This window comes from Vidua macroura, chromosome Z (assembly GCF_024509145.1).
Source record: "Vidua macroura isolate BioBank_ID:100142 chromosome Z, ASM2450914v1, whole genome shotgun sequence".
In the NCBI taxonomy this organism is placed as follows: domain Eukaryota; kingdom Metazoa; phylum Chordata; class Aves; order Passeriformes; family Viduidae; genus Vidua; species Vidua macroura.
Window position 1 is genome coordinate 24,740,718 of NC_071611.1, and position 24,721 is coordinate 24,765,438.

The following is a 24,721-nucleotide window of genomic DNA, read 5'->3' on the forward strand; positions in this document are numbered from 1 at the left end:
TTTCTCTTAGCATACATATAAATCTCACCCTTGGGAGTGGTAAGCAAGAACAATTAGTAGCTGTAGTGAGGGTCAAGTAAAGTAATAAGCATGTGCTTGTAAGTAGTTTACCAAGGTTGTCCTGATACAATTCCGTAAAAGTATACCAAGAACTATAATATGAGTAAGTTTGTTGTTGAAATAATGATTTCTTCATTCAGGTTGTATTCTGTTCTGCTCCTTGCTACTTTTTCCATGTCATTAATTTATTCTTCATACCTTCTTTCTAACTGCATCTTGGCCCTCCTTTTTTTTTCATGTTTTCCCCTTTCTCATTGTCTTTTGTAAACAGCAGTGTAACTCCATAATGCTTTGGGAGTCCTGTTCCAGAGATTGGTTGTAAATCAGGAGAGATAAAGTGTGTGTTCTCAGTGGACTATAGAAACACATGGTCACTCATACATTATTGATGTATTTCTCTTCTTCACTCTAGGTGCGCTTAATGATCACAGATGCTGCAAGGCACAAGCTCCTGGTTCTAACTGGTCAGTGTTTTGAAAATACAGGAGAACTCATTCTTCAGTCAGGGTCCTTCTCCTTCCAGAACTTCATTGAGATCTTCACAGATCAAGAGGTATGTTTAGAAATGTGTCTTCCATGCATTGTTACTTGCTGGCAGAGATTCCTAGAAGACCAAAAGTCTAAAACTCTGTCTTGTTAGAGTTACCATAGGCAGCCTGGTGCTGCTGCTCTTTACTCTTTATTATAGGCTTTCTTGCAAAACATTTATTTATTTTACTTTAGATTTAATGTAAATTGCTTAACAAAATAATTAAATATTAATTTGGGAAATTAAATTACAACTTTTGGAAGATCAAGGAGACAGTGGAAGGAGATAGTGCTGTGTTTAAAATACATAAGTTGCTAATCTAAGGTGCACATACAAAGTAGTCAAATTGAACTTGACACCAGGTTCTTGCCTGTGGCTAATTAGCAAGTGGCATTAGTAAGACAGAGGGTAGTTATTAGAATAACTGTAATTTTTTTCACCATCTACTTGCTTAACTTTTTTATAGTAGTGTCTAAAATATGGCCAGTGACTCTGTAAAACTTGTTGTTTTTACACACCAAAATGATAAGCATTAAATATACCAGTATTTACCATTAGTTTCATGAGTTGTTACTTTGCTCTCTTCCTTAATGTACTCTGTCTGAAAGTTCCCATAGGGCAGGAATCCATAGTAAACAAACTGTCATACTTAATTTGGCTGCCATGTAAAGTATATATTTAAATAAACTGTATGGCTGCATCCATACAAATTTAGTTTCCACTGTTAATTAGAAGCATGTCAGTAGGCTGAGGTTTGAAAGTTCAGCATTGAAATAGCATTGTTTGTGTTAGCTCTAGTTTGACCTTACTGTATCCATATAATCTATTCTCAAAGCCTCTTTGTTCAGCAAATGGTTGGGGAAACAGCTGGATTCCTGCTCTCTGAGACAGTCCTAAAATTCACTGGCACTTCTCAGAGTTACTTTTCTATGAAATTACAAACTCAAATTCCTTATGTCTGCCTAATTAGTGACACATAATTACTTTATGATTACATGCAAAACTAGGGGCAAATGCTACCATTACCTTTAGGAAACAAAATTATTGCTTGGAAAGTTGAAAGATGGGGGTTGTCCATGAGTTGCAGATGCTGTGGGATTGCTGTAGCGGTGGGTGTTCGGGACACACTCCCATGAGCAATGAATAAGGCTTATTTGGTTCATCTCTGTGGCTGGCAGTGTGCTCACCAGCCAGCTGGCACGGTTCTCAGCAAGTGTTGGCTTCTAGCCTATTGTTTATGAAACCTCGGGGTCTCAGTGTGTCTGCTAGCTTTCAAAAAACCAAAGAAAGATCATGTTTGTCATCCTGCAGTTCATGTGTGCAATCTTTTTTAAAATTTGAAAAAAAAAAATTAGGAAAAAAGGTCTAGAAAAAGTGGTTACTGGTTTTCTATGTGGTAACAAGATGAAAGAATTACTGCTGTCCTGATCCTAGTGGACTTGGCAGTGCCAGATTTATAGTTGGACTCAATGATCTTAAGGGTCTTTGGCAACCTAAACAATTCTATGATTCTATGACCATAAAAGGTCATAAGTGTTTCTGGCCTCTGCCCATTTTTACTTCAGTGGGCCAAACCTGAATGTGCTGTCAAGGAATGTGCTTGCAAATAAGTAAATACTTAATAAATACACTTTGGGAAATACTTGTATAAAGTCTAATTCAGAAATCCGTCTCTAGCATGCAGAAGGCTCTTCAGGAAAAGCCTGAAATCAGGATTTTCAATTTATCCTATGTGGGAAGGTGTAAAATGTCCCATTCCCCTGCTTCTGCAACAACAGCTAGAACAGGAAGGTCTTTCATTGTACCTTTGTGATTCAGGGTACAAAGTAATAACCACGTTTTCTCTGAGCAGCCAACTTACTGTTTGTCTTCACTTTAAAACTCAAGCATTCCTCAATAGATATCTTTTAATGCTTAAAAAGGTTTATTCAGGTTTACAGGTATATTTCTTTGCTCACACATTGGTTTTGAATTTGGAGAAGAGGAGGCGTGACTACATCTTTGTGTTGCTGTCTATCCCTAGTGTCGTGATTTGAAATTCAAATCCATTGATTCTTTTCTGAGGCATGGCTGAATTTGCTATTCTCAACAGATACAATCTGTGCCTGGAATAAACTTTCTTTAATTTTTCATTAGCCTGGCTTACAGTGGTTTAACACTGTCTGCATTATGCATGCCAACTTTAAGGAGCAAAAAAGTCAGAATTTAGAAGTATGAAGCAGAAATCCAAATATGGTATAATATAAACTGGAGAGGACTCACCCCAAACCTTGACACAGTATGTTCATTAGCCCAGTATGTTGTCATATAATTTTTTTTATCTAGAAAGAAAATTGGCCCTTTATGGGAAACAGTCTGTATTCCAGTTTTATTTCCTTGTGCATGCAGCAGACTTGGATTTATTTATTCAGAGGAAATTTTTTGTTACATTTGGCTCTCCCTAATAATGTGTTTTCAACCCAGAGACATATCATAAGGAATACTCTTGAGAATCTAAATCAATTTCAAAGCTGTCATCCGTGCTGCCCCTCTTTTCTTAATTCTGCAATAAACAACAGTAATGGTTTCCCTAGTGTCCTCATCTTTCAGCCTTTTCAGCCTTTTCTCCATTTTTTCTTTCTGCTTTTTTTTACGTTTGCAGTCATTCAGATAGGGCCATATCTGACATATGGGTGAGACTTATTTATACTCCTGTCAAATGGGTTAGATACTCAGTAACAATGATACAGGAAGGTAGAAAATATGTATTTTGGGCTTTATTTATTGCTTGGTTGGACTGGTATTTTTAAAACAGCCACTGCATCTTTGTTGAATTCTATGTTTGGGAAATACTAAAAAATATGTTACATAACACAAAGAAAAAAGTGAGACCTACACACAGAGAGGCCCAAAGAGATCCAACACAATCAGACATCATTAATCTTTTATTATTCATTAATATAATAATCTTTTATTATTCATTAATTTCCTCTGTTGATACAGCTTGTGGTCCAAGAATTCCCAGTTATTCGGCTGTAGTGTTATCTATATCATCCTTATGAAAAAATGTTCTTCATTCTTGAATTGACAACTGAATTTCTGCAAAGAAGGTTATGGTATTTTAATGATGATGTGCTGGCAGATTTTCCACTGACATTTTATATCTGAATTACTTCTTTATAGAATTTTTGTGGTCTCTTTGTTAAGGGCAAATAGAACAGAAATAAGCTACATTTAACTAAATTGTCAGTTAAAAAAAGTCAAATGAAAATATCTGTGGGACTGAGATAAGGTAAAATATGTCATACTTTTTCATGTTTGTCTACTTATCTGGGACCATCAAGTACTGTTTTTTAGTTCAGAACCCTGGAATAAAAAATGGCTCTTCATACTGTGGCATGGAAATTCATATTTTCTTTGCCTTTATTGCAGCAGTTGGTTTTGGTACTAGAATGTTAAGTAATACTTAAATACTCAAAATTAATAGAATTACTCTAGATTTCAAATTTTGTGGTCCATGAATTTTAAATCAAACTAGTGACAAGAGCATTTTTAACCCTATCTTTTTTCCTTGATCTTTCTTTGGCTCTAGACCTTGGAATCTCAGAAGTACAAAACTTAGAATCATAGATTCATAGAATTGTTAAGGTTGGAAAAGACAAATTCACAGAATTGTTTGGGTTGGAAAAGATCTCAAAGATCATGAAGTCCAGGTCTTACCAAACACTTCCAAATTCAACACTAAACTATACCCGCAAGCACCACCATGTCTACAGACCATAAACACCTGCAGGGGTGGTGACTCAACCACTTCCCTGGGCAATCTGGTTCAGTGTTTGACAACCCGTTTGGGGAAGAAATTTTCCCTCTTACCCAATCTGAACTTCCTCCGGTGCAATTTGAGACCATTTCTTGTCAACCTGTCATTTGTTACTTTTGAGAACAGACCGAGCCGCAGCCTGGCTACACCCTCCTTTCAGGCATTTGCAGAGGGCAATAAGCCTCCTTTTTTCCAGGCTAAACAACCTCAGCTTACTCAGCCACTCCTTGTCAGACTTGTCCTCCAGGCCCTTCACCAACTCTGTTGCCTTTCTCTCGACATGCTCAAGCTCATCTGTGTTTTCCTTGGAGAGAGGGGCCCAAAAACTTAGTTATTTCCATTTCTGAAGTATTAACTCATTTCTTAATCACAAAATCACAAAATCATTAAGGTTAGAAAGGATGTTTGGAGATTATCCAGTCCAAGCCCCCTGACAGGGCAGGGTCACCCAGAGCAGTTGATACAGAAATACGTCCAAGTGGATTTTGTATATATCCAGAGAGGTAGACTTCACAGCCCCCCTGGGCAGCCTGTTCCAGTGCTCTGCCATCCTCAGCATAAAGAAGTTCTTCCTCATTTTGAAGTGGAACTCTTGTTTTAGCTTATGGCCATTGCTCCTTGTCCTGTCACTGGCAACCACTGAAAAGGGTCTGGCACCATCCTCTTGACACCTGCCTTTGAGATATTTAATATGTATTGACAAGAACGTCTGTCAGACTTCTCTGAACTAAACAGGCCCAGCTCCATGTTCTCACCTCCTAAGAAAGATATTTCAGTCCCTTCATCATCTCTGTGGCTTCTGCTGGAACCTCTGTAGCTCTTTGTCTTTCATGATCTGTGGAGACCAGAATTGAAAACAGCACTCCAGGTGTGGTCTCATTAAGGCTGAGTAGAGATCATCTCCCCCAACTGGCTGGCTTCACTCTTCCTGATTGAAGGAATGGTGTTGGATTTTCAGGAATGGTATGCCCTAGGGATACAATTTACCATCTTGGCCACGGGGACACATTGCTGGCGAATAGTCAATTTGTCATCCGCCAAGATTCTCAGGTCATTCTCTGTAGAGGTGCTTCCCAGCAGTTCAGCCTCCAGTCTGTTACTGGTACTTGGGGTTATACCTCCCCAGGTGCAGAACTCTTTATTTGCCTTTGTTGAACTTTATTCTCTACACCCAGTTCTCCAGCCTTTTGAGGTCATGCTGAATGGCAGCTCAGCCTTCAGGTGTATCAGCCACTCCCCACTGTATCATCAGCAAACTTGCTCAGGGTGCATTCCATCCCTTCATTCAGGTTGTCAATAAACAGTTTGAATATGACTGGATTCTCCTCAGCTGATCACAACTATCTGAGCTCTGCCATTCAGCTGGTCCTTGATATACCTCATTGTCTATTCATCTAACCCACATCTCCTGAGCTTACTTATGAGGATATTATAGGAAATAGTGTGCAAATCTGTGCTGAAGTGGAGGCAGACAACATCCACTGCTCTCCCCTCATTGACCTGTCCTGCTCTGCCATCATAAAAGGGTGTCAGATTAGTCAGCATGATTTCCCCTTGGGGAATCCCTGCTGACTGCTCCTGATTACCTTCTTTTCTTTTATTTGCTTGGTCATGATCTCCAGAATGATCTGTTTCATCACCTTTCGAGGAGTGGAAGTGAGGCTGACTGGCCAGAAGTTTCCTGGGTCCTTTTTCTTCCCATTTTTGAATACAGGAGTAGCACTGACTTTCCTCTAGTCATCAGTCATCATCCACCTCTCCTTTTCTCCATGATTTTTCAGAGTGCCTTAGCAACATCTGCCAGCTACCTCAGCACATGTGGGTGCATCTCATCAGGACCCATGGATTTATGGACGTTATGTCTGCCCAGGTGATCTCTAATGCAACACCCTACAACCAAGAAAACTCTTCCTTTTCTCCAGCCTCCCTTATCTCCAAGATCTGAGGGCTGGCCTCAGCAGTAAATACTAAGGCAAAGAAGGCATTCATTTTTTCCACCTTCTCTAAGTCTTCCATGACCAGGAGACCAATCTGATTTATCAGTGACCCCTCATTTTCCTTATTCTTCCTTTGGCTGCTGATGTACTTGTAGAAGTCCTCCTTGCTGTCCTTGATGGCCCTTACCAGACTCAGTTCTAGGTGGGCCTTGACCTTCCTTGTTACATCCCTGCATATTCGGAATATGTTCCTATAGTTCTTCCATGTGGTCTGTGCCTTTTTCCACCTTCCATAAATTTCTTCCTTCTATTTGAGATTTACTAGAAGCTCCCTGCCTATCCATGCAGGTCTCCTGAGCCCTTTGGCTGATTTATTGCTCATGGGAATGCACTGGTCTTGAGCTTGAAGGAAGGATGCTTGAATATTGACCAACTTTCTTGGAGCCCCATATTTTTCAGAACTCTAAACCATGGAATTCTTCCAAGTAGTCTTTGAAGAGGTCTAAGTTCAGGATTCTAATCCTGCTTACTGCTTTGCTTCCTGACAAGATTCTGAGTTCCACCATCTCATGATCACTGTTCTGAAAAACTCTCCTGCAGCCACTCTTGATAAATCCGGGAGCAATACTGGCTTTTCAGGAGCTAGCCCACAGAAAGGCCTGTACAAACAGTGGTGTGGTGGAATATATCCCATGAGAGAAGCAGAAAGGATGGCAACTGCCCTGGGGAGGATGCTGGCCTCCTCTGTGTTGCAGTTGCTCTCTTGCCTGTTAAGAGGTTGTACTTTGTCCTTTAGATACTTGGCTGTCTCTTCTGGATGGACTGGACCAGCTGGGAGACTCATGAGCCCGTGGTAGACATACAGTGGCAGCTCAGGCTACATTATCCCCACAGTCCTCGTACCCTCTCAGTATAATAGTACCATCCTTCTATAAAGTATGGAGGAGGGAAAGGGGAACCTTGTATCCTGTTGTCCTTTGGGCAGTACGGACCAGAAGTAAGATCCTCCTTTGTATTTAAAAAAAAATAAGACAGTAAAATAATTGTGATACCAGGTTACTTTAGCATCTAGAATGGGGACTCACCTGTGCAGAACCAAATGAAAAAGGTTTTATCTATCTGATCAGGAAATATGTGTTGACATTAATTGTCATTAAAAAAAATAAATTTGTGTGCATCTTCTTGTGTTTTTGTTTTATAACCCTAGATTGGTGAATTGTTGAGCACCACACACCCTGCCAACAAAGCCAGTCTAACTCTTTTCTGCCCTGAGGAAGGGGACTGGAAAAACTCCAACCTTGACAGACACAACCTTCAAGACTTCATTAACATTAAACTCAACTCAGCTTCCATATTGCCTGAGATGGAAGGACTCTCTGAATTCACAGAGTATCTGTCAGAATCAGTAGAAGTGCCATCACCTTTTGACATTTTGGAACCTCCAACCTCAGGAGGTTTCTTGAAGCTCTCCAAACCCTGCTGTTACATTTTCCCAGGGGGAAGAGGGGACTCTGCATTGTTCGCAGTGAATGGATTCAATATGCTTATCAATGGAGGATCCGAAAGAAAATCTTGTTTTTGGAAACTTATCCGGCACTTGGACAGGGTAGATTCCATTCTGCTCACTCACATCGGAGATGACAATCTGCCAGGAATCAATAGCATGCTTCAGCGAAAAATAGCTGAACTGGAAGAGGAACAGTCTCAAGGGTCTACTACCAACAGTGACTGGATGAAAAATCTGATCTCACCTGATTTAGGAGTTGTGTTCCTTAATGTACCTGAGAACCTGAAGAACCTGGATCCTAATTTCAGAGTAAAAAGGAGTGTAGAAGAAGCTTGTTTTACTCTCCAGTATTTAAATAAATTGTCTATGAAACCAGAACCTCTCTTCAGAAATACAGGAAATACCATTGACCCTATCATTTTATTTCAGAAAATGGGAGTTGGCAAACTTGAGATGTATGTGCTTAATCCTGTCAAAAATAGCAAAGAGATGCAATATTTTATGCAGCAGTGGAGTGGTACTAACAAGGATAAAGCTGAATTCCTGCTACCAAATGGCCAAGAGCTAGACATTCCATTATCCTATTTCACCTCTGTCTCATCCCTGATTGTGTGGCATCCAGCTAATCCTGCAGAAAAAATAATCCGAGTTCTCTTTCCTGGAAACAGCACCCAGTATAATATTCTAGAGGGACTAGAAAAACTCAAACACTTGGACTTCCTTAAACAACCAATGGTTACACAAAAAGACCTAACTGGGAACATTGCTAGTCCAGCTGTGAAACAAGCGAAATTGAAACAACGAACAGATAGCAAGGAGAGTCTGAAGCCTGCTGCAAAGACACCACCAAATAAGCCTGTCAGAAAGGAATCTAAAGACGAAACATCAGAGCCTGTGAAGCCTAGTCCAGTACCAGAAAAGCCTCAGAAGCTGGAAAGCAAAGAAAAACCAGTTAAAAAAGAAAAACCAACAAAAGTAGAGACCAAACCAGTAATGGTGGAAAAAGACATAGCAAGTAAGGAAGAACAACTAGTGAAATCTGAAATTCCTGAAAAGCAAAGTACAGATGTAAAACCGAAAATGTCAAAGGAAAAGACAGTGAAAAAGGAAGTCAAAGCAAAACCCGAAGAAAAGAAAGAGGACAAAGAAAAACCAAAGAAAGAGGTTTCTAAAAGAGAAGAGAAAACACCCATCAAAAAAGAGGAAAAACAAAAAAAAGAAGATATCAAGAAAGAAGTTAAGAAAGAGGTGAAAAAGGAAGAGAAGAAGGAAACTAAGAAGGAAATAAAGAAAGAAGCTTCAACAAAAGAAGCTAAAAAAGAAGCTAAAAAAGAAGAGAAGAAGGAAATAAAGAAGGAAGACAAAGAAGCCAAAAAGGACATCAAGAAGGTTCCTAAAGAAACAAAGAAGACAGCTACTCCTTCAAATGAAGCCAAAAAAACAGCAGCAAAGCCTAAGCCACAAAAGAAGGAGGAACCTGCTAAAAAAGAAGCAATACCTGCTGGAAAGCCAAGGGAAAAAGGAAAAGTAAAAAGTGTGAAGAAGGACCTCAAAGTCAGTGGAGCACAAGCTGCCCTTGCAGCAGTTGGAGCCACAACTGTAGCAGCTGCAGAAATTACAGCCGGTGGAAAGGAACTTGAAGCAGAGAGATCCCTTATGTCTTCACCAGAGGATTTAACAAAGGATTTTGAGGAATTAAAAGCTGAAGAAGTAGAAACAATAAAAGAAACAAAATCTCAAGTTGCACTTATAAAGGATGATCTGAAACTCACTGGTACAGTACAAAAAGACACCTTTGAAGTACAAAAAGAAAAAATGGATAATGAAGGACCTGCTGAGTCATCTGATGAAGGCATAACTACCACAGAAGCTGAGGGTGAGTGTGAACAGACACCTGAAGAATTGGAACCTGTGGAAAAACACAAAGTAGATGACAATGAAAAGTTTGAAGATGAGGGAACTGGCTTGGAAGAATCATCTGAAGCAGATTATGAAGAAAAGGCAGAGACAGAAGAAGCTGAAGAACGAGATGAAAATGAAGTAGAAAAAACACAACTAGATACCACAAAACCATATATGGAAGAACCAAGAAAAATTCCAGGTGGCTCAGAAAAAATAATGACTCAAGTAGATACTATCATAAAAGATGAAAAGTATGTTGAAAAGGCAGATTATGAGACATCTGATGAACGAGCTGAAGAAGACGGGGAAGAAGCAATAGAAAAGGCAGAAACTGAAGAGACTGAAGAAGATGAGGAAGACAAAGCAGAAGACATCAGAGATGAAGAGGAAACTGAAAAAACAGAAGCTGAAGAAGATTACGTGATGTCTGTGGTAGACAAAGCTGCAGAATCTGGTGAAGCTGAGGATAAGTATGGTTTACTCATAATTACACCAATTAAACGCTCAGAGTCTCAGTCTCCAGTGATTGAACCAGCTTCTTCTATCCATGACGAGACACTACCTGGTGGTTCAGAGAGTGAAGCCACTGTTTCTGATGAAGAAAATAGAGAAGATCAACCTGAGGAATTCACTGCTACTTCAGGTTACACACAGTCCACCATTGAAATATCCAGTGAACCAACTCCAATGGATGAAATGTCAACACCCCGAGATGTCATGAGTGATGAAACTAACAATGAGGAAAGCGAGTCACCCTCTCAGGAATATGTGAGCATTACCAAGCACGAGACATCACTGTACTCTCAAGAGTTCAGCAGACCTAAACTTTCTCCACTTCCAGATGCTTTTAATGGGTTATCTGAAGGATCCAAAACAGAAGCCACAGAAGGTAAGGATTATAATGCCTCAGCTTCCACCATCTCACCACCCTCTTCATTAGAAGAAGACAAATTCTGCAAATCTGCATTCCAAGATGTATACCGGCAAAGAGAAAGTGAAATCCAAGGCACTGACAAATTAGAAATCAAAGAACCCTATCAAGAAGATGGTGGAAAATATAGTTCAGCCAAGAGTCCAGCTGACAGTTTGTCCCCTCCATCGCCTGTTGCCAAAACACCACTGAGTGAACGCAGTGTGAATTTTTCTCTCACTCCTAATGAGATCAAGGTTCCTTCTGAGTCTGTCCCCACTGCTAAATTGCCTGATGTACACCAAGAAGTTGCTGAAGAGCACTGTGCAAGCCCTGAAGATAAAACATTAGAAGTAGCATCCCCATCACAGTCTGCTGCTGGTAGTGCTGGCCACACACCTTATTATCAGTCTCCCACTGATGAAAAGTCCAGTCAGCTTCCCTCTGAAACCAGTGAAAAGTCAACAGAAGCTCCTGTTAGCTTTGAGTTCAGTGAAGTCAAAGATGAGTCTGCGAAATGCAGAATAAGCCCTATGGATGAGCCCGTACCAGATTCAGAATCTCCTATTGAAAAGGTTCTCTCGCCTCTGCGGAGTCCTCCACTGATAGGGTCAGAGACCACTTATGATACATTTTTGAGTGCTGATTTAAAGTCTCCCACCAGAGATTATGGAAGTCCTTCTGAGGGGAAACCTGAAAAAGACAAATCACCCATTCAGATGAGCCCAGCTTCTGAAGCAAGTTCTGTGGGCCTCTTCCAAGAAAAACAAGATGAAAAAAGCATGGAATTTATGGTAATTAAGGAAGGCTTCAGCCTGGAAAGGAAAATGGAGGATACAGAACCCAGCAGCTCCCAGTCTTCACTGGTCTTGGATGAGCGGAAGTTAGCAGGTGATCTCTCACCAACTCAAATAGATATCAGTCAGTTTGGTTCTTTAAAAGAAGATACCAAAATGTCAATTTCTGAAGGCACTGTCTCTGACAAGTCTGCAACTCCCGTTGATGAGGTTGTTGCGGAAGACACCTATTCCCATATAGAAGGAGTAGCTTCTGTCTCTACAGCATCTGTTGCCACTAGTTCATTTCCAGAACCAACTACTGATGATGTATCTCCTTCTTTGCATGCTGAGGTTGGTTCTCCCCACTCTACTGAAGTTGATGATTCCCTTTCAGTGTCAGTTGTACAAACACCAACAACTTTTCAGGAAACAGAAATGTCTCCATCTAAAGAAGAGTGCCCAAGGCCTATGTCAATTTCTCCACCAGATTTTTCACCTAAAACTGCAAAATCAAGAACACCAGTGCTTGATCACAGATCTCCTGAGCAGTCAGCTATGCCAGTAGAATATGGTCGGGAGTCACCTGAGCAGTCTTTAGCAATGGATTTTAGCAGGCAGTCTCCAGAATATCCTGCTGTAGGCACTAGTGTACACCATATATCTGAAAACGGACCAACGGAAGTAGATTACAGCCCTTCCGATATACAAGAGTCTCCTTTTGCACAGAAGATTTCACCTGTGGAACAGTCATCTTACTCTCAAGAGAAAGATATTTCAGAAATTATTTCAGTTTCTCAAATTGAAGCTTCATCCTCAACTTCATCAGCTCATACACCTTCCCAGGTAGCTTCACCACTGCCAGAGGAAACTTTTTCAGGTGGTGTTCCACCCAGAGAGATGTCACTGCATTCTTCTTTTACCTCAGAAAAGGTACAGACCCTGGGAGAAAAGCTGTCACCAAAATCTGACCTGTCTCCACTAACTCCAAGGGAAGCTTCTCCCCTGTATTCTCCTACTTTTCCAGATTCACCTCCTGCAATCACAGAAGCAGTGTCAGCTCGTCACACACCTTTGTTGTCACAGCGAGTGTCTTCTGTCACAGCCTTTGGTTATCAGGAACCCCTATCAAAGCACAGTCCAGAGTCTTTACTCAGCCCAGATAAAGAAGATTCAGAGAAAAGCAGCAGGTCACCAGAAGAACTTAGTTATTCATATGAGGCCAGAGAGAAAACTACGAGGTCACCAGAGAATATCAGCTATTCCTATGAAGCAGTTGGAAAATCTACCAGATCACCTCAAGGCATGGATTATTCCTATGAGACAAGCAGAAAAACTACTAGGTCTCCTGAGACCACAGATTATTCCTATGAGATAACCAGGAATACTACTAGGTCACCTGAGGTTACAGACTATTCAGATGAGATAATTGCAAAAAATATGAGGTCATCTGAGGTCACAGATTATTCTTATCAGGTAACAGGGAAGACCCCCAGGTCACTAGGGGCCACAGATTATTCTTATGAAACAGCTGGGAAAACCACCAAATCACCTGAAGCCACAGATTATTCCTATGACTTAACTGGGAAAGCTACCAGATCACCTGATACTATGGATTATTCCTATGAGACAACAAGGAAAACCTCTAAGTCACCAGAAGCTGTTGGCTACTGCTATGAGACAACTGGGAGAACCACCAGGTCATCAGAGGCCATTACTTACTCTTATGAGACAACTGAGAAAGCCTCCAGTTCACCTGAAGCCACAGATTACTCATTTGAGACAACTGGGAGAGCTACCACTGGGAGGTCACCCGAAGCTACCAACTATTCCTACGAAGAAAATGCACATTTTACTCCAAGTAAATCATTAGCAGAATCCCGTCAAGATGTTGACTTATGCCTTGTGTCCTCTTGTGAATATAAGCATCCCAAAACTGAACTTTCACCTTCATTTATCAACCCAAATCCCCTTGAGTGGTTTGCAAGTGAAGAACAGTCTCAACATCAAGAGAAGCCATTAACTCAGTCTGGGGGAGCTCAGCCTCCTTCTGGGGGAAAGCAGCAAGGGCGGCAGTGTGATGAAACTCCTCCCACATCTGTGAGCGAGTCTGCCCCATCTCAGACCGATTCGGATGTTCCCCCGGAGACGGAGGAATGCCCTTCCATCACTGCAGATGCTAACATTGACTCAGAAGATGAGTCAGAAACCATTCCAACGGACAAGACAATTACATACAAACACATTGATCCACCACCTGTCCCAATGCAGGATCGCAGCCCTTCCCCCAGGCATCCTGATGTTACCATGGTTGATCCAGAGGCTCTGCCAGTTGAACAGAATTTAGGCAAACCTTTGAAGAAGGACCTCAAAGAAAAGACAAAGACAAAAAAGCAGGGTACAAAGACCAAGTCATCTTCTCCTGTTAAAAAAAGTGATGGTAAATCAAAACAAGTAGCTTCACCAAAGCCAGCTACAAAAGAATCTTTAGACAAAATTTCCAGAACAGCTTCTCCAAAAAAGAAGGAATCTGTGGAGAAGACAACCAAAAATATCTCTAATCCAGAGGTAAAGTCTCGAGTGGAAGAGAAAGATAAGGATACCAAGAATGCAGCAAATACAACAACATCCAAGTCAGCAAAGACTGCAACCACAGGTAAAGACAAGTAACAATGTCCTGGTGTTATGATTTTCTTAGTTGCTGCAGTGTTGTTAGTTTGCCATTATATCAGCTGAGAGTGTGGCTTGTGGCATATCCTCAAAGAAAGTTCAGGTTTTAAGTACAAATGCAGCACGTAAATGCTACATTTAAATGTCTGAAAGTCACTAGTTTTACTTCTATAATCTGAGAAATTTTATGTCAGTTTGCCCAGAGAGTACATAAAACAGAAAGAATTTAATACAAGCTGTCTAAACAGTTAACCACCTAATAGAATTGAAAGTACCACTTTTGTAGGTGAAGTAAAATCAGTAGCAAGGTGAACCCTTTTATTCATTGTGAGAAATAAGTAGATACAATTCTCTTTAACATAAATTAATACAATTTAATATTGTGGGAGGCAAAGTCACTATCTCTCTTTGGATGCTCTTATTACTTTGCTGGATTGTTTTTAAAAGCAGCATTTAAAAAGATTTAACATTAGTAAAAGCATTTTGAGTGAAGTAAGCATGTACATCACATAATCCGGTCTTATGCCATCACTGATGACTAAACATACAGAAAGTTAATGTAATTTTGAATGTCTGTTACACATTCTAACTAGCAAAAACATGTGCATTAGATTACTGAAGGAGGTATTGCACTAATCTGTTGTTTCCAGCAGACCTTGTTAGGGACTGTTTGGGGGATGCTTTGATTTTTCTGCTGTAAGGACTGATGTTCTGTTGAAAATTTCTTTACAAGGAGCAGTTCTAGGATTCAGCACAAACAAACCAGCATTCAGCTGCCTTAGGTTCCCCATTTCTGATAGTCCACTGTTCCTTTCTCACACCATCATTTGCATCTCCCTGTTAGAAGATACATTTCAAAGCAGCAATGTAGTTCATGCTGTGCATTTCTACAGCACTTCAGGTCTATATTGAAGTCATTAGGCACACATCTCAGGTATGTGCTGGAATAATTTGTAATGACGTAAAATTATAAAAATATAGCAACAAATATCTTAATCACTGTTGTTATGCAAAATTATAAAAGACATCAGAGATTTTTTTTATCATCAAAGATGATAAAATATTTTGTAACAAAACAAATAGCAAAACCACTCTAAATCAGGAAATCTTATCACTTCATTTGGCATTTTGCCCTGTGGTGAGTGTTAGAACATGCTAGACAACTGTAAGGAAGTTTCCTGGCCTTGCAATGTTTGACCCTAAATTGATCATATTGCTCAGATAATTGTTTACCAAGCTTAATCAACATGAGAGAGCTAATAAAGCATAAATGTTGATCATCTGGGTAAAATTACTGGCTGAAACCTGATTTTTAGCTTACACCATGATTTTAGAGCAAAAGATGCAATTTTTTTGTGTAATAGTTTTCATGTGTTTACATGTTGCACTACATCTTGACTGAAGCTCTTCTTCTTGGAACAAGTACTGTATATACTATTTACAGCAGCAAAGAAACACTTCCCCCTACTTTTTGCCATAAGTGGCTAATTCGTGTATGCAAATAAGGACACAGCAGGCAGACAAATACTCAACTCTGTTCACTGAATTGCTTTGCAACTTCCTCCTTCCAAGTTCCTCTTTGACCCTCTTTGTGCTCACGTAGTAGTAGCTTCCTGATGCATCTGTAAGGCAGCCTGAGCACATCAATTGCTATCATGTCTTGCTATGTACCTCAGATTTCAGGACAGCTTCAAATTTTCATGGCTTCCTGTGTGATACTAGATTTTATAATCAGTCATATCCTAGACTTTCAAAAAGCTGCACTTCTTCATCAGGAAAATAATAGTACCATTTACTGAATGATAATTCAGTAATCACAGGCCAGCATAGTAATTGTTGGATAATAGTAGTATATTACTGGAAAAGGTTCAGCAAAGTTTTTGTTATGTGGTATTGATTTTTTATTGTTTTATATAGTTCCAGTTTTTCAGGTTTTTCCTCCCATTGCAATTATAATTGGGGTACAACAAAGCTGTAATATGTCATAATATGTAGGTGGGTAATTCCATAATTGGTCACATCTCACCTCAGTAGTAATAAAAGTAATTAATAAATGCATGCTTTTAACCAATCTGTCATATATTCTTTTTGTTGTTTTTGTTGTATATTTCCAAAGGACCTGGGAATACTAAGGTGGCAAAATCGACAGCAGTGCCTCCAGGACCTCCAGTGTATTTGGATCTGGTGTACATTCCCAACCACAGCAATAGCAAGAATGTTGACGTTGAGTTTTTCAAGAGGGTGCGGTCATCCTACTATGTGGTGAGCGGGAATGATGCTGCGGCCGAGGAGCCAAGCAGGGCTGTTCTGGACTCCCTGCTGGAGGGCAAGGCACAGTGGGAGAGTAACATGCAGGTAGGCTCTTCATTTCTGTCTCAACCTGGAAATCTAACCTTTCTCAGCTATGAGAAACTGGAGCACTTCTGGCACAGATGGTGGCTGCCAGAGAATGGGGCCCTGAGTTGGTTTGAAAGATGGGTGTCTGCCAAGTAAGTCAGGAACCTTCTTTGGAATGGAGAATATGGTGAGAGGAAAGAGGACCTGCACCCAACACCTTTTACTCAGACCAATTCTCCCAGTATCTCTGTCCTTCCCAGACAAACCACCAGGTAAAAAGAGAGAGTAGCTAGCTGCACTCTTCCCCTGAGGTGTGGCAACTTCTTTTGCCTCTCTTAAGTACCCCATTCGTATTGTCTCCTACCAACACACATGGGAGAAAATTCCTTGAGAGAAAGAAACAAAAGGAAGAATCCTAAACCCCAGCAGGCCCCCACACTGGGCACCAGTGAAACTATTGATAATGTGTGAAGCACAGAGCTGTACTGCACTCCCTTCAGACCAGTTCCTGGTTTTCAAAACAGTTGAGAGCTGGCTTATAGGGCCAGCTGGCCATCTCATAATTTTACTACACCACATATATGATCTGAGTTTGGCATTGTTGCAGTTTTAAGTAGGGAAGAAATGTTTCACACTTTATAGAGTAATTACATGCATTTGGAAACTTCATGTGCCTTTCCATTATGATGAAAAAGTGAACAAAATATTTCTCTATAATCCAAAGAGTTATCAGTGCAGATTACAACCTTATACTTCTCTTGAAAACTGCATCTCAGCACTGTGAGAAACAAGCCTCGCTCTTCAACATTTTAAAAAGTTTATTAAGGGATAAAAGGGACAGTAAACAGCAATGGGTGCATAGCCATAGCTAGAGGCACACCAGATAATCATAGCAAGTCTTCTTAAATACTTTTTCATTGCATTAGTCAAATACATATTCATAAAGATTAAACATATTGAAACATTTCTTTAAACTTCTTTACATGTTCCAGGGATTCTTTAGCTTAGTCCGACCCCTGACCCATCTTTTTAGAATATGTGCAGTAATCATGGATGTGATTTTGAGAGTCGTGTTTCACTTCTGTGGTTTCAGCAGGCAATAGTGATAGTCAAAGGGGCAGTGGCAGGGGTCTTTACATCTGTTCTTCAAATGTTATCTGACCATGCAGACCATTTTAGCTATTTCCACAAATATTTTAAATCAACATCAGCTATTTCACAAATCCATCTGTTATTCTCACTTCTGTCAGTTAGTTACAAAAATAAAGGCAATAGTTATTATTCTACAATTACAGTTATTCTGCAAAAGTTAACACATATCATCCACTTTAATATTTTGCGAAAGCCTAAACTACAATTTATGTTTATCACACTAAAATATACAAGTTACATAGGGACCAAGGCACTGGCCACAAAAAGCTGACAAATTATACTATATTAAATGCATCGTAAAAGTGGTTAAAAATTGTACTATATCAAAATCGCGGAGATTAATAATAATTTGCAAAAGCTAATACATAATAGCAAAAGCCAACAACTACATAGTTATTTATAACAGCACCTTACAAAACCAACATTTTATTTTGATAAACCTTATTTTCAGTCATTCTACTTTACCTACGTGTTGATTTCTTTTTATTCATCTATTTATTCAAGTATTTATTGCATAAAAATTCACTCTTTCCAAAAGGGAAACATACTTATTGGCTGGGGCTTCTTGAAAAGACATTTTGCATATCAACTGTTTCTATGGTCCATTCAATAGGACTTTTATTTCATGTTGCAGGTGACTTTAATCCCAACCCATGACTCAGAAGTGATGAGGGAATGGTATCAAGAGACCCATGAGAAACAGCAGGATCTCAACATCATGGTTTTGGCAAGCAGCAGCACTGTTGTTATGCAAGATGAATCTTTTCCTGCATGCAAGATTGAACTGTAAAAACAAGGCTGTGCATCACAAGATTCAGCTTTGTTTCCAGAAATTCTTCAGTTTGAAAACACCTTTCCTGAAAATTCAAGTCATCTCTTTCAACTGCTGAACTATATACCTGCCAAATGCTATACTGTGTCACAGTGATGCAAGTCACTAATATTTTTCAGTCTTTGTTGGTTGCTAAGGGAAATAACAGTATTCCCATAGTAGAGTACAAATTACTGCGAAAATACAGATCCAGTTGCATCAACGTTTTGAAACCATGCACTAGCAACCCCAATTGACTTTTGCCAGGTAGAGGTATTTGCCCTCTAAAGAAACACAAAGAGAGAGAGGGGTAGGAGGAGAAAGTAGTTAATTATTAGGTCTGCATTAGTCGCATGGCAATAGATGTATCGCTTACTACAGTCTGCTTATGTTCTCACATGAGAAGAAAGTTTTAAATTTTTATCAATATGAGCTATCACTATGGGGATCCTTTTTTTAAAGAATTAAGTTAGCTCAAACATAAAAAGAAAGAGAACATGGCTAGGAAGGGATGTATGACCTAATCACTCATCAGCAGCTTTTCACTTTAATTTGAACTCTGCATACTGACACAATGTAACAATCATAGGCCAAATATGCATGTAGCCTGTACCCCATCCAGAAGTCTAAAACCTTTCTTACAACATACAGAATTGTTGGTCTAAGGCATGCTTCCAGCGAAAGCCCGCTCACTCCAGCCAGAACTGACCAGTCCACATGCTTGAACACCCATGTCCACTGTCGATTAACTGAAGCAAAATACCAAAGCGGTCGGGAGTACATACAGTAGACAATTTGCCTTAGAAAGTGACTTGAATGTACAAAGAAACTTGATGCACTTATTTTTTAATGCTGAGACAGCAAATTTATAAAACATCTGTGTAGGATCATAGTTACACCAGTAAAGAAGCGTGAGTGTGCATGTGTGGTATTAGGAACTTATCTGACTGGTCAAGTGGTTTGGTGCTCTGAATTACATATATTAGTTACGTGAACACTTCATTGATGCACCTGGACAGCTCAACAAGGCAAGATGAGCTTTTTTTTTGAAGGCTTCTTTCATACTGTGGAAGCAAGATTGAAGTGGTGTCCAGTATCAGAGTTACAAAACTAAGTGAAACATTCAGAATGATTCAGAAGGTTACCTGTGAGCCTGTACAGTATTCAGCCTTCCTTTGTCTTACCTGATTTTATTTGTTTAATTTAAGAGTGAACATGGGAACAAATGTACAGAAGCCTTTCTTTTTAGTGCTGCATGAACTTTTAATACATGATTTGTAACAAACATTTTCATTTACAGGTAAATGCAAAGAAAAATTTTTCAGGTGAAGGCATTCTTTTTAGTAGTTTTGTAAGATAAATGAGTAGTGTTGTTTAAGATTCTATTGAGAATGGATATTGAGGTAAAATTTATTGAAAACAGTCAACTGTCAATACCTTTTTCAGGAGACATGTATGGAAGGATACCCTCATAAAATTATTCTGTTGATGATGACAGAAAATGGGATTTGAGAAGTTGATTGCCCAATACTTAAAAGGTTGTAACCTACATTCTCAACCCTTACAAGATCTTGAAAAATGATAGAACAAGCAATAAGCTGAAATAAGTCCCTTCTCTTCCCTTTTTCTTCCCTTCCTTTCCCTTCTCTTCCCCTTTGCTTTCCTCTTTCTTCTATTCTTTCCTTTTCTCCTTCTCTTTCCTTTACTTCTCTCTCCTCCTCTCATTTCCTCTTTTTTCACTCTTTCACTTCCTTTCCTCTTCCTTTCCTTGCCTCTTCCTTTACTATTCTTTTTTTCTTCCTTTCCTTTCCTTCTTTATGTCTCCCTTCTTTTCCTTCTCTAGGCTGCTTGCAGAGGAACAGCACCACTACTCTGTGATTTAAGACAGTTTGGATTTTTTAGTCTCAGAAATTTTACCCCAATTTAAAAGATCTTGCTGCATTGCAGAAGGTCTGCAATGCTGAATTTGAGAAGGTGTAAAGGCCTACAGCACAGACTTATGTGCTGGTTGTATGAATCATCATTATGACTGGTATTAAGTTTTACAATGTAGTGAATTATGACCTCATTTTATTTTCTCTACTTATAATTTATTTCAATTTTACATTGTTAGGGTATTTTTGTTTAATAGGTGTATGTTTGCACTCCTAATTTTTATGAGGGTTTTTTAATACTGGTTTAGGGTCTTGTAAATGTGGGCCTCTCATGCCCATTTAATGCTGTGAATTACTGTTTGTCACTGGTTGGGGTTTTGATTTATTTTCAATAATAATTTTTCTTTTTTTAGGTTTCTCTAGCAATGCTGTTTTATTTATTGCTATACCTTTCCAGTAGTTAAGAATAACTCAGAGTGACTATGGCACAAAAGGCAGATGGAAGTGTATTGTGAAAACAAGCATGTTTGCTGGGCTCATGTCATTCACTTAAGAATGCTTTTGTAATACATAGTCTACAAAGATATGGAGTATCTTTGCAGACTATGTTGTATAATTTTGCAGCTATGTTCTGCAAAATTTTTGGCAGAACAGTTGTACTGTTTCTACAATTCTTTCTGATTTGTCTATTTTATTATATAGGTCAGAATTCAAACCTTTTGAGTGGGTGGGAACAGATTTTCTGATTTTCTGACAATACCTGAAATGGTTTGTATCTCTGCTTTGGTAGAAAATTGTTTTAAGTACAGCAGTGGTTTTGTGACTAATCTCACTTATGCCACTTACTCCTGTGAATCAGGAGCAATTTTACTACTGTCAGGGAAGTTACAGTCATCTGATCCTACTGTAAATTAAATTGGAATCAAGCCTTAAATATGCCCAAGCAAGTTTATGATGGCTGAAGCATTTGTTTTACTTCTGAAATAATAATGATAATTAGACAGTTACATGTGCATTTGCTTTTTTTGCTGCTACAAGAATATTAAAACCCTGGTCTGGCCAAATGGCAATGGCATCTAGATTCAACACAGCGATGAGCTCCTCCATTGGCCCCTCTTGCCCTTAATGACTTTCCTGCCTGTGGATCTAATCTACCTGTGCTAATCCTAGTACTACACAACTAGTTTAGTGTAACAGTCATCAAAATGTACTGTGTACATTAACGATGAGTGCTGTTGATCAGCATAGATTTCTAGGAGCATGGTTTGTTACTGATTACTCTAATTGTAAAGATTCAGTACCTGAGTGCAAAGAACACTCCATTTCAATGATGGTATTACCCATAACAGCATTCCCAGTCATGATCTTTATGCTATTAATATAATGCTTCATATAATTCAATGAAGAATTAACTTTGGGGATCCCATCCCACTCTTGAACTTCGACAGGGCCTCTCTTGCATGCCTTTTCAAAGTCCTGTGGTGGGCCTGACTCATTGACCTCTATTTTCACCCCATCTTTCATAGAAATCACTTTTGATTTTTTTTTTTACTTATTTTACATACTGTGGTGAATGGAGATAACTGTGTATATGAATGTTGGGGTTTTTTTAATTGTCTATGATAGCTTATGCATTTTAGGAGAGTTCTGGTACTCTTTTAATAAGATTTAATAAATTTGTTAATTAAATTTTCAATCCCTCCCAACACAAGCAAATGAGTTCCAAAGAGCACTTGCTGTGCATTTGGAGCATTTCTGTCATACGCTTCTCTTTGTTCATCTGTCGCCAGAGGTTCTTGCTCAGTAATGATGTTTTTGAGAGAAATAGTAATTTTCTTGGTCCAGATTTACTAGAATATGAAAAAATATAATGTTTACACTTGAAAGAAAAGCTTTCATCTTTTCACTTAATAATTGAACAAAACACTAAAATCAACTAGGGGTAAGCATTTCTTAGAATGCAATTATATTATTCACCTGGTTTAAAAATGTTTCCTATTTAAAATTTAAAAAAAAAAGAAAAAACTCTTCTTTGTTGTGACTTTACAAAAAATCCTTTAAAAAAAGTGTAACTAAATAAAACAATGGCATAAAATACAGAAATAAACAAATTTAAGGAGGAGCTTCTCTCTACTAGGCTAACTAAGAGCTCCAGAAGGCAGGAGCTACCTCTTCAAGACTGGGCTGTAATCTCAGTGTAACAGACAAAATCTGAAATATGCTTTCACGCATTTGCATGCAGCCATTATCTTCCAAACTATGGAAAGAAAGTCTTGTGGCTGGCTGAGAAGCACCTCACACACCTCCTCTCTCTTGTTCTGAATGGTGTTTGTGTCAGTCTGCAGCTGTGTATGGTATTATGTCTTATAATCCTGCATCACTTCTATTCTATCCAGTCATATCTAATGTAGAAAATTAGTTTCCAGTGAAAGTAATATGTAGTGCTTTTATGATATTTGTGTGCAATATCCCCTCTTCCATTGAGGATATTTGATGTAAAGGAATCAAACTCAGTTCCACAATAAAATACAAAAGTGGTAAAGTGGTGTTGACATGTTTCTTGTCTTTGTGTATGTATGTATTTTTAAGTTCTCCCTTTCTCTTAGTCATGATTACCTAGTCTATGGGTTTTTTTTCTGAAGATCAGTGATTATTTGAATGCCAGACAAACCCTGATCTCTCTTTAGAAACTGGAAAATAAATGTGGAAGGATACTTTTATCTTGTGTTGTGAAACATATACCATGACGTACCATGACATGGCTTCTCTTTGTTGTTCTCATTCCTGTATTCCTCAGCAGAATGAGAAAACACCTCATTTTCAATAAGTACACAGTCACAGATGATGCCAAATAAAGTTACATCAAACTGAGCCCACCATGAGGTCTTTTCCAAAGTTGTAGCAGTTCAACAAGAGTATGTAGCTTGTCTCCAGTAGTCATGGACCCTTCCTGACAATTATTGCCCATTCATCTTGGTTAGAGGGGACAGAGTGTGTAGGGAAGATGATCCCTCAGTTCAGTTTGTTACTCTATAAATGTTAGAATTCCTCTACTGCTGTTGAGGGGTGCTGTAACATCAGGCTTTCTGCCTTTGTAGTTATTTTCTGCTGTAATGCCTGCTGTACTGAGGTGCAGCAGTCAATGGTGATGGCATGAAAAGCAGGTAAAGGCTGGGGCAGCAAAATGCAAGAGGGGCTCACTCCCAGGAGAAGCAGAGGTACTGTGGGATTTCCTTCACCCTCAGACAGCAGTTTTCTTTTGCAGGCCCTTATTCATCTCCAGAGTCCAAGGGTTTATTTCTAGCTTCTTATGACAATAAGAAATGCTGTACTTGGCTTGAGCATGGTGAAATAGGGAAAAATGATGACTAGATGAAGGAAGTCAAGTGCTGCAAATCTTACGTCCTAAGTATAATTCTGCATATGTGTACATCAAGGTTTTCTAAGCTTTGTGGTAGAGTAACTGATGCTACTTAAAATATATTAAAATGATTCTGCAGAGGAGACAAGGTCAAGCTCCAATCCCAGTCATTTACTTGCAGCTGCATATCAAAGTTCTGGATTTGCATAGGTGTAACAGGGGCCAGGTCTGCCTGGTGTGTGGTGTTTGGCTTGCTGCTTCTAGATGCCACATGAAAGTTCCTTTCTTCAACATGGCTTAACAAATTCAGTGAGCTTATGAGGTATTATTTCAGATTCCATGGGAACATGATGGTTCATCAGATCTTTTCAGTCTACCAAAAATGGTGGATCTATCTTGTGGCATCCTAGACCAGTAGACTATTAATTCTTGATTTCTAGTGTTCTGTGGATGGGAGGAAATTTTAGCTTTTCATTGATCCCAGTGTCTTGGTTTGCAAAGACAGGTGTTTGCTAAGGAAGGCAGGAGCATCCCTTGAAATAGAAAATGTAAACCCCCTCCCTCTGAATTATTATAATTTTGAAATTAAGGGACTCTCAGGCAAAGATATAAGAATAGGAATAACAGTTCTTTATTAGGATTTTTTTTTTAATGCAGTAATACAAAACAGCACTGACAGAGTCAGAACATGACCTGACACCCTGTGGATCAGGGTGTTGGTAGCAGTGCCATTAAATGGTGGCTGCAGTCTTACTGGAGTGACAGATGTGGTTCTGTTGAAGCAGTGATCCTGTAGAAGGGTGGAGTTTTCCTCTGAAGGTCCAGTGATGGTGCAGATGGGCCTGGTCTTCCTCTGGGAATCCAGTGGGAAAAGGCTGCTCTGGTGTTCCTGGTCTCAGATTATATCCAGGTAGGAATGCTTGGCTCCTCCCCCTGGGTGGAGCATCTCATAATGGGGTGATGTAATTGTATCAGTCATGCAGTGAGACTCAATGGCCCATTAACAGAAGATATTTCCCAGAGGGAGGATTGGTTGTGGAAGAGATAAAGAAAACTTCCCCAACTGGTTTTAACAGGTGGCCCAATTAACAGAAGA

The 24,721-nt window shown here is 39.3% G+C and overlaps 1 protein-coding gene across 1 annotated transcript in view; it reads left to right on the forward strand.

Annotated features, from left to right (window-relative positions):
• The window catches only part of MAP1B (microtubule associated protein 1B), a 77,552-nt gene extending 54,746 nt beyond the window's left edge, over positions 1 to 22,806 (forward strand). Inside the window, exons 4-8 of the mRNA XM_054002764.1 lie at positions 473 to 613; positions 7,533 to 13,228; positions 13,283 to 14,076; positions 16,207 to 16,445; positions 18,214 to 22,806. Coding sequence (XP_053858739.1) covers positions 473 to 613; positions 7,533 to 13,228; positions 13,283 to 14,076; positions 16,207 to 16,445; positions 18,214 to 18,369 — 7,026 coding nt within the window. The 3' untranslated portion in view covers positions 18,370 to 22,806. The remainder of the gene's footprint in view (positions 1 to 472; positions 614 to 7,532; positions 13,229 to 13,282; positions 14,077 to 16,206; positions 16,446 to 18,213) is intronic.
• The last annotated feature ends 1,915 nt before the right edge of the window (positions 22,807 to 24,721 follow it).